Raw genomic sequence first — 11,360 nt, forward strand, 5'->3', positions numbered from 1 at the left:
ATATATATGTATATGTATATATGACTCCAGTTTCTACCCATCATTCTCATTATACTAAAACTCCTGAAAAGACATCTTCACTCACTGCCTCCAGTCCCTGTCTCCTAATCCCCTAGTTACTTCAAACAGTCTTTCAGCATCCTCATCACTTTCTGAGTTCTTTCCTCAGAGTCATCAAGGGCCTCCCTACTGCTCAACCAATAATCATTTCTCTGAACCCACCTCCCCCTGCACTTGTTCTATCGGCTGCATTTGAGACAGCTGGTCACTCCCTCCTCTTTAAAGCATATTCTTCTCCTGGTTTCCAGGATACAACCACATCTTGATTTTCACCTCATCTCCTGGCCACTCCTCAGCATCTTTTGCTTATTTCCCCTCATATCCCTGACTCCTTAATGCTGGAGTAGCCCAGATCCAGCTCTCAGTTTTCTCTTCTTTATCTACACTCACTCCCTTGGTAATCTCATCCAGCCTTATGGCTTTAAACACCACCAAACGCTCACAGCTCACTCATGTTCATCTTCAGCCAAATAGCTCCCCAATCACCTATCTCATCTATCCAAATACCTTCTCAAAATGCCTATTTGGATGTCTAATGTGTCAAACTTAACACAGCCAAACAGAACTCCTGATCACATCCCCACCTCCCAAACCTACTCCTGATGTTTTCTTACCACCAGAAACGGCATCATTCTTTCACTGCTCAGGCCCAAACCCTTGGAATCCATCCTTGATTCTTCTCTCTCACACCCTACACCGATGTATCAGTCAATTTTGCCCCAAATCAGACCACATGGAACACCAGTGCTAGCCTGGTCTAAGAACCATGACCTCTTCCTGGGCCAATGCAATAAGCCTCTTAATTGGTTTCCCTGCTTCCATGCTTGCTCCTCCAGGCTGCAAGAAGAGTACATAGTAGGTACTCAAAAAAAAAAGTATAAATGAATGAATCAATCAATGCACGTTTGTAGTGTGTGTACTTAATTGCAATATTAGATATATTTATGTGGATTAGAAAAGATTTTTAAAAACAATGACCAACATTAGAGGTTATAGATAAGAAGATGGAGTTGCCTGACTGCAGTCAAGAGCACAAATCAGGGGGGGTGGACAGAGATGCCCCACCCAGAACCACTTCAAGGGAGGACCTGCCACCCAGCTGCAAGGAATGTGGGTAGCAGACAGCTCCACCTACAGCTGTCTGCCAAAGCTAGAGAAAGATACATAGCCAGGGGTAGGTCACCCAGGAGTAACCTAGGCCATGGCTGACAAAGCAGGGGCACAAACACACAGCCCTCTCGGCCTGGCACAGGTGCCCTAACAGGCCATACACACTCCAGAGCTCACTTATCAGGCTGGCTGGTGCTTTCTTCAGCCTACACCACCATTCAACGTCTTCCTCTGCCCAATCCTGGTCCCTGCCCCTTCCTTTCACAAGTATTGCTCTTTAATGAGTATTTTACACCTCAAAATCTAGCTCAATGTCTAGTCTGGAAAAAACAACCTACAACCCCAAGTTTAGTTCTTGCTCAACTGGGCAGGTCCCTAACAAACCCTTCATTCTCCCATCTCCAAGGTTTACTCAGTCTATCCCTAGCTGAACTGCCTTTTGAACTGTTAATGGTCCCCACTCATTCTTCAAATCTAGCTTAATTGCTACCTATTCTTCTGAAAATCTTCCCCAGGCTCCCTCACCCATAAAACATTGTCCTCTCTTACTACATCTATGACATTCTACCTTGTATTATAGTCGAGAACTTCTACAATTTATCATATGCTGAAATTCTACACTATACTGAATTAAAGACCAGAAATATCCTCCCTAACTGGCCCCTCCTCATATATTGTTGTTGTTATGTGCCATCGAGTCATCTCCGACTCACAGCGACCCCTCCTTGGGTTTCCGAGGCAGTATCACTACAGAAGTAGATTGCCCAATCTTCCTTCCGAGGAGTGGCTGGTGGGTTTGAACCATCAACCTTTGAGTTAGCAGTCAAGTGCCTTATGCACTATGCCACCAGAGCTCCCACTCCTCATATATACTCCTCATATACTGCATCCATATTAAAATAAACACCCAGATCCACTCCACTCATGGAGACCCCCTGTGTGTGAGAGCAGAACTGTGCCCCATGAGGTTTTCAACAGCTGATTTTTTGAAACTACACTGCCAGTCCTTTGTTTCAAGGTGCCTCTAGGTAGACCTGAACCTCCACCTTTTCAGTTAGCACCTGACACTTAATCATTTGCATGACTCAGGGACTCCCACTACACAACCCAAAAAACAAACCTGTTGCCATTAAGCCGATTCTGAGTTATAGTGGCAGAGTAGAATTGCCCCATAGGGTTTCCAAGGCTGCTATCTTTGCAGGAATCTGCCACATCCTTATCTCATGGAGCAGCTGGTGGGTAGTGCTAATTTTTCAGTTCACAGTGGAGTGCTTTAACCACTGTGCAACCAGGGGGCTTCTTCTTTGTAATACAGAAACAAAAACCAAACTCACTTCCATCGAGTCAATTCAACTCATAGCAACCCCTCCTTGGGTTTCTGAGGTGGTATCTCTACGGAAGTAAATTGCCCACTCTTCCTTCTGAGGAGTGGCTGGTGGGTTTGAACTGCCAGTCTTCTGGTTAGCAGTCAAATGCCTTAGGCACTACAGAGACCCTCCTTAGGTTTCCGAGGCGGTGGTATCATTACGGCAGTAGATTGCCCAACCTTCCTTCCAAGGAGTGGCTGGTGGGTTTGAACCATCAACCTTCTGGTTAGCAGTCAAGTGCCTTAGGTGCTATGCCACCAGAGCTCCCTCCTAATACACAGTAGGTGTTTAATAAAACTTTACTGGCTGAAACTTAAATAAAGTGAATGATAGTAAACAAACTAAGCTCTATACTTAGTCTTTTTTTTTTCTTTTTCTTAATTTAAGATGAAGAAATAAAACTAAAAGAGTTCTGATATCTATCTTAATCCCTAAAATAATTCATTTTCTCCATATGAAACTTGGACCTCGAATTATGCATATTTGAAACAAAAATATTCAGCTACCTAAATACCACTACTTGAGTCTTTCATAAATAGTTCACTTCTCTGAAACGTAACAATTTTTAGCATCAGTTATAGAAGTGATTAAAAAAAAATTGAAAAATCTAAAGCAATCCCCAAAAAGTTAGAAAATGAATCTCTTTTATAAAATGGCTTTTCTCACCATGGTCTGGTAACATCTACAAAATGACTGGGTGTGGCTATGCAAATAGGGTGTTTGTGGCCTGCCAAGGGAATTGAACAGAATTGCTAATAATACAAATAAGGTGGAGGTGGGACCATGCAAATAAAGGGTGTGGAACCCTAACAAGGTGATTGGTCAGTCTTCCCACTCCACTAGGCTTAAAATGAGCCATCCCATCTTAAAAGGTTGCAAGCAGCCATCTAGATACAACGATGGGTTTCTCCTCGTCCAAAGCAAAGAAGGATGAAGAAAACCAAAGATGCATGGAAACAATCAGTCCAACTGACTGGTACACCATGCGATCCTCAACCTATATGACTACAAGACCAGAAGAATTAGAGGGTACCTGGCTACCACTGCCGACCACTCAGAAGGGGATCCTAGTGGAACCCATGAGACTATAGCCCCTACCTGCCCTTCAGATCTGGAATTGAACCCACTCCTGTGGCTTCCAGCCAAACAAAAGACAGGTATATGAGCTGAACATTTACGTTAGATAGATACACTCCTTGGAGAGATCAACCATGGGACAACAGAAGGGCTATGTGCGCCCAGGGAGACAGCTTGGGGGGCAAGAATGCATGGGAGGGAAGGACACAGAGAAGAGCTAACTAAGGGAAGTGGGAAGACAACTGTTGCACTGTGGGAAACTGCAATCAATGCCATGAGACAAAATTTATGTGAGCTGCTGTATGGAAAGTGAATTTGGTCTGTAAACTTTCACCCAAATTACAATAATAATAATAATAATAAAGCCATCCCAGAGACAGGAAGGAGGGACCTCACACCACCAAGAAAGAAGAGCCAGGTGTGGAATGGAGCACATCCTTTGGATCCCAGTCCCTGCACTGAGAACCTCCTAGACACAAGAGGTAAAGAGAGAGAGAGAGAGAGCTGTAACACTGGAGATGGCATAGGACAGCCAGAAGCAGTGACAGAGAAACAGCTGCAGCAGAATCAGCAGACCAGCATTAAGATGGCACAGTAGGCTTCCCAGCCCATGGAGCAAGGCAGTTACAGTGGGCATGCTGACCTACAGAACAAGAGAGCTGAGGCCTTTGGGTCAAGGCTTACTGGCAGAGTGGAGTTCCTCAGGGTACTTACTGGCAGAGCTAAATAGCTACTTTGTGATACCTGCCCAAGCAAGGAAGAGGCCGGGCCAAGGGGCCAAGAGAGGCCTGCCTGTAGACAGCTGAGAAGCTGTCTTGACCAAAGAACTGCACCCTGAGTCATTCTTGATCTTGAGTACTTCCCTAATAAACCTTACAATTTTGAGTATGGTCTGTGAGTTCTGTGTGGCCATTGCAATGAATTATCAAGCGCAGTAGAGAAGTACAGACTGCCATGGGAGGGATAGCTGATATCAAAACTGGTAAAGTTTGGAGGGTGGAGGTATGTTTGAACTCCACCTCACAGCAATCAACCTTGGGCTGATGGTAATTATGGTGATTAACCTCACCCCTCATGAAGTTAGAGGGCCTCTGATGCTACCGTGCCATTTTTATAGCAACTCAAAGTTTGAATTCATGGCCATCGGAGTAAAATTTTAAAATGAAAATAAAAACATTGTTTCTCAAAGACATTATCTACTTAAGTAAAATAGCCAAGGCTAGAAAAAAAAGAGACCCCGGGTCTTCTGTCTATGGATTACCTGTTCCACAGAAGGACAAGCTATGATCTGGTTATCTTCAGGGCTGAACTCTTCCTTTAACAAAGCATAGATCTTCTGAAAGACTTGCTGAATATTATTCTTAGGAAGAATAACAAGAAATCATAGTAAATGAGTAGCTGAAAACATAAACAGTTGTCTAAACAAGAAGCACTAAGAATGTTAAATTGTAATGAAATTTGCCAAAACAACTGGAGAAAATGTATCTTTCATGGGATTACTAAAGACACATAATCTGCCTTAATATTTCAGATCCTAGCACAATCTGACTGTGATGTGTCAGATAGTATTTCCTGGAAAAACTAAACTCTAGCAAGTCCTATCTCTCCAGAGAATAATAAAAGTCTTTAGCAGCAATTTTTTTACACAAAAGACAGTAAAGTTCCCAGACATATAAAATGTAGTTTAAAAATCAACCAAAGTCTTGGCTAAAAATATGAGCTCAACACAGAACTGGAAGTTATGAGTCTTAAATTTGCTCTGACATTTAATCCCTTGGCAGCTGCTGCATGCCATTTATTTCTCCTCCTCACCGGTAAAATAGGACAGAACTTCTGAAATGTTACTCTCTCAAGTGTTGGGCCAAATCCAACTGGAGGGTCAAACTTTTTATTTCTTTGCTAGTTTCTGCTTTGAAAGGCAACATATTAAAAACTAAGATGATAGGAATATGGCAAAAAAATAGGGAGCCCCTTTTGCGTAGTGATTAAAAGCTCAGATGCTAACTAAAAGGTTGATGGTTCAAACCCACCAGCCGCTCCACAAGAGAAAGATGGGGCAATCTGCTTCTGTAAAGATTATTGCCTTGGCAATCCTACAGGGCAGTTCTACTGTGTCCTACAGGGTTGCTAATGAGTTGGAATCGACTCAACAGCAGTAGGTTTGATTTTTGGTATGTATATATATAGATACGTGCATATGTGTGTGTATGTGTGTGTGTGTGTATATATATATGTACATATATATATATAAACTACAAAAGCTGGAACTTGTGTAACATGGAAACCTGTCAGAGAAGAAAAACGCAAATATTTTCCACTAAAACAAACAAAAGTGGAAAGACCACACCCTGTCAAAGGTAGAAAATTTGCGAGACCCAGAAAAACAAGGCAGTCCCATCAAATTCCGGCTCTCGCAGGCTTCTCTATCATTTCCTCTGATTTTACATATATTTATGATGGAATTTTATATATATATATAAAATCAGACTGATGCAGGCCCTGTGACCTTTTAAGAACCACAGTGATTAGTAATCGACTTCACCAGAAAAGCATACAAAAATTTACAATGTCTACAGGAAGAGTAAAATGCTATGTGCATATGTGGCAAGAACATCTGAAGAGACTGGTCAACATTCAAATCAAGTATCATGATACTCACCCTAACAGGCTTAAACAGGATGAATTCAGTATCTTTATTGGATAGGTACAATGACATACTTCTCAATGTCAAAGGCAGCTTTTCTTTTATTGTCTTGTAGGCACTTGATACAAGGTCACTGACCTTTGCTGGAAAGAAATTAACCTTGTCAGTGTCACAAAGAAAAAGAGGAGAAACATTTCCATTTTAATTCAGAGGGGAGAGAAACACAGCAAAAGGAGGACTCTTTATTTCCCCAAAGAATTTCTTTCATTTTTCTTGTTAATGTATCAAGTTTAATCATAAGCCTTATGAACATTCATTAGTATCTACTATACATAAAAATCCCAAGGGCTAAGGCTGTTTCAGGACATTCATAGGGGCTGTTATATGGGGCTTTTGAAGATAACAGAGAAGGTTTTCTGCTTTTGTTTTTCAAGTGATTTTCAGAGATACCAGTAAGAGTAACTTCACAATGAATGAGTTTTTTCGTTTGCAGAACTGACCTCACACACTAGCTCCCCCAGGTACTTGCTGAGATCATTCAGAAAACACTCTCATAGCTAAGAGGAATCTACATATCTGTCTTTACTGTCTTAGCAGAAAGAGAACAGAAATTTCTAACAAATAACTGCATAACCCAGGTGCAACGTCTGAAGTAGCTACATAGAAGAGTAATCAGTAGGAAGCATTTAAAAGGAAAGGCTGATTGATAAATTCAAAGTTGTAATTAAAGAAATGCAAATTAAACAATGAGACACTGTGAGACTGACAAAAATTATTAGGATTGAAGACATCCATGCTTAGCAAGAGTGTGGGGAAACAGGCACCTTCACCCATGGCTGATAGGAGTGTAACTGGCAAATCCTCTTGGGAAGAATATTAGACAATGTCTAGCAGTATTTTAAATATACATATTCTTTCACACTTAACATTTCCACTGCTAGAAATTTACCTTATGGATATACTCACAAAATACCAAGATATGGGTGTACAATGTATAGAAAAACAAAAAGGGAAAATAATTTAAGTATCTACTAATAGGAGACTTATTAAAGAAATCATGATATAGTGATGTCATTCTATGTCTCTGGTATATACAATATGTAGATATGTGAACATGGAAAGCACTCTACAATACATAAATAAAAAAGCAAGGTATGTAGTACAGTATCTTTGGTCTAACATTATTTTTAAGCCCATACTATGCTAGTAGATGCATAAAAAATTTGGGGAAAGAAACTGTTATTAGTAGTTGCCACTGATAAAAGGACCAATATGAAGGTGGACAGCATAATTTATTCATTTTACATCTTTCTGCAGTTGCAATTTTAAACCAAATGGTTTGTTGTCTTGAATGAGGAAGGCTGGTGTACAACAAACAGGGTAAGAAAGTGCCCATGCGCTCAAGAAAAGAGAACAACCTGGGAACTGCTTGTGGAATGACCTAGGAATTGCTTATCTTCCATAAAATAGATGAAAGCTCCTCCAAGACACTTCCAATTCCATGGGGTCTAGTGATATCATCACTAAGTACACTTCTGAGATTTCTAAATTAGTTTTTAGATCCCTTGAAAACCATTAAGTGAGTGTGCAGGCTACTGAACAAGTCCTGGGATTCCTATAAACGTAGCTTCCCCAAAGTTAAGAAATTGGCATTCTAATGTGTGACTCTGCTCCTCTGAGTTTATCATGAAATGATCCCTTTGAAATTATCAAGTCTGCATGCACCAAGAGCACTGGGTTTCCAAACAGAGACACCAAAGACAGTCCTGAGACTGTCCTTGATGCTGCCAAAAGGCCAATAAATCTCTCTCTGACACGTAAGTATGGGCTTCATGTATTACAGGTTAAGAAAAAACAATTTCACCTCCACTGTAGCTAAATGGGCCAGAAGACACAACAGGGTAAAACTGAACTGTCTTTGCTATATCCACCAACATCTCTTAGAAAGAAACGAAAACGGTTCAGTGACAAAACACACAGGCTTATTTCAATTTGCATCTCAAGGCTTTTGTCGAGGCTTTCTCTCTCTCCTCCTGCTTTCTTAATGACAATCTTCATAATGCTTAAGAACACAATGCATCTAGGAGATCCTGAATAGAGTGGGAGAACAATGTGGAACAAAACTCAAAATCATAAAAAAGACCAGGCTTACTGGGTCTGAGAGAGACAGGCAAAACCCCTGAGACTATGGCCCCTAGTTACCTTTCAGGCTTGGAACTGAACTCACTCCTATGGCTTCCAGCCAAACAACAGACAGGCATATGGGGTAGATATTTACATCAGGTAGATATACTCCTAAGAAGGATCAATCATGGGAGAACAGAAGGGCAGTATTTGCACAGGGAGACAGCTCAGGGGGCAAGAATGCCCAGGAAAGGACACAGGGAAGAGGTAACTACAGGGAGGAAGTAGAAAGAAAGCTGTTACATTGTGGGGATTGCAATCAATGTCATGAAACAAAATGTGTATGAACTGCTGTATGGAAAATCAATTTGTTCTATAAACTCTAATCCAAATCACAATAAAAAATTTTAAAAAATAAAAAGGAAAAAGAACTCAATGCATCTAATATTGAGAATTCTATTAGGATTCCACTTGAGAAAAGAATAGCCCTTATTTTGAAGGAAAGAATACTACATTAATTCTGCATCGAGCCCCTGGGTTTGGCTATGTTAAATATACCTCTGCCTATTTGCTATTGTTGCTGTTGTTGTTATGTGCCGTCATGTCAGACCCAATTCATAGCGACCCCTCCCTGGGTTTCCAAGGGAATATCACTACAGAAGTAGATTGCCCAGCCTTCCTTCAAGTGGCTGGTAGGTTTGAAAGCATTCGTTTCATTTACATAGATGTACAAAATAAAAAAAAAAAAATTCCAATTTCTAAATAAGCCTTTGCAAGTGACTGAAACTTTGTGCCAAAGGCTCATATTAATCCAAATATCATCATCCTTCAAGAACCATGCTGAGTTATACCCGAAAAGTCTGCCCTTTGACTGGCAGAAGAATAGTCCAACAGGTAGATAGCACTACAGCAGAAAATGACTAGACTCTCCAGTATGCTTGGTAAAAGAATCTGGTTTTCTGTTTTCTGACAGAATAAGCTACATCAACTGCATGCACTGTCTTTCTGGAAGATATGGTCAAATTTCAATCTCATCAAAAACCCAAATCCATTACCATCGAGTTAATTCTGACTCAAGGTGACCCATGTGTTAGAGAGAAGAACTGTGCCATACAGTTTTCTCAGCTGTAATCTTTGTGGAAGCAGATTGTCAGGCTTTTCTACAGAGCTGCCAGGTGGGTCTGAACTGCCAACATTTAGGTTGGCAGCTGAGTGCATCATGCTCGTACCACCTAGGCTCTTCAGCTCATATAACAATACAAATGTGGAAAACTATAAAGATAGTACAGCATTCACTACCTCCATCATACTGAACAAAAGGCCTAGTACACATCACAAAATTTATCTGTAATAAAACAAATCAGTGCAAACTTGTACTGGCATCATCAGCTGGGGAGGCCAGGAAAGGAAGCGGGAGCCAGCGGCAGGCCGGAACAACTAGAGGAGACCAAGAAGGAAGCAGGAATCAGCGGCAGGCTGGAACAGCTAGGGGAGACCAGGAAAGGAAGTGGGAGCAGTAATGGGCCAGAATAGCTAGGGGAGGCCAGGAAGTGAGTGGAGTGGTTTGGAAGAGCTAAAGGAGGCAAACTTGTCTGTCAATTTGTTGTACTATGGTGGCTTGAGTGTTGCTATGAGGCTGGAGGCTATGCCACCGGTGTTTCAAATGCCAACAGGGTTACCTACAGTGGGCAGGTTTCAGCAGAACTTCCAGACTAAGACAGACTCAGAAGAAGGAAGAGGCTATACACATCTTCAAGAATTGACCAGTGGAAACCTAATGAATAGCAGTGAAACACTGATATGTTACCGAAAACTTAATGAACAGCCCTGATATAATGCAGGAAGATGGCCCCATCCGGTTGGCAAGACATTCAAAATTCGACTAGGAAAGAGCTGCCTCATCAGAGCAGAGCCAATCTTAATGATGTGGATAGAGTAAAGCTTTTTGGACCTCCATTTGCTGATGTGACATGGCTCAAAATGAGAAGAAACAGCTGCAAATATAGATGAATAACTGGAACATGGAATGTGCGAAGTATGAATCTAGGAAAATTGGAAGTTGTCAAAAATGAAATGGAACCCATGAAGATTTATGTCTTAGGCATTAATGAGCTGAAATGGACTGGTTTGGGCCATTATGAATCAGACAACCATATGATCTACTATGCCAGAAACAACAAATTGAAGAAGAATGGCGTGTTATTCATCATCACAAAGAATGTTTCAAGATTTATCCTGAAGAACAAAGCTGTCAGTGATAGGATAATATCTATACACTTACAAGGAAGGTCAGTTAATACTACTATTATTCAAATTTATGCAACCACCAAAGCCAAAGGCGAGCACACTGAAGATTTTTTACCAATTTCTGCAGTCTGAAATTGACCTTACATGCGATCAGGATGTGTTAATTTTTATCACTGGTGATTGGAATGCAAAAGTTGGAAACAAAGAAGAATCACTGATACTTGGAAAATTTAGCCTTGGTGATAGAAATAATGCTGGAGATCACATAATAGAATTTTGCAAGACCAATGACTTACGCATTGCAAACACCTTTTTCAACAACACAAACAGTGGCTATACACGTGAACTTCTCCGATGGAGTACAAAGGAATCAGACTGACTACATCTGTGGCAAGAGGTAATAGAGAGGCTCAATACCTCCAGCCAAAACAAGGCCAGGAGCTGACTGTGGAACAGACTATCAACTGCTCATATGCAAGTTCAACTTGAAGTTAAAGACAATTAAAACAAGTCCACAAGAGTCAAAATATAGTCTTGATTATATCCCTCCTGAATTTAGAGACCATCTAAAGAACAGATTTGATGCATTGAACACCAATGACCGAAAACCAGAGGAATTGTGGGATAACATCAATAACATCATCCATGAAGAAAACAAAACGTCATTAAAAACACAAGAAAGACAATGTGGTACAAAACTCAAAATCATTTGGAGGCAAAAAAAAAAAAAA

General features: G+C 40.9%; 1 protein-coding gene across 1 annotated transcript in view; it reads right to left on the minus strand.

Annotated features, from left to right (window-relative positions):
- COG3 (component of oligomeric golgi complex 3) overlaps nt 1-11,360 on the minus strand; it is a 121,381-nt gene that overhangs the window by 3,725 nt on the left and 106,296 nt on the right. The window contains exons 21-22 of the mRNA XM_007947816.2: nt 6,274-6,401; nt 4,876-4,974 (exon numbers count right to left, since the gene is read on the minus strand). Of these exons, the coding sequence (XP_007946007.1) occupies nt 4,876-4,974; nt 6,274-6,401 (227 nt within the window). The remainder of the gene's footprint in view (nt 1-4,875; nt 4,975-6,273; nt 6,402-11,360) is intronic.

This window comes from Orycteropus afer, unplaced genomic scaffold, assembly GCF_000298275.1.
Source record: "Orycteropus afer afer isolate SDZICR_OR568_19922 unplaced genomic scaffold, OryAfe1.0 scaffold00194, whole genome shotgun sequence".
Classification (NCBI taxonomy): Eukaryota; Metazoa; Chordata; class Mammalia; order Tubulidentata; family Orycteropodidae; genus Orycteropus; species Orycteropus afer.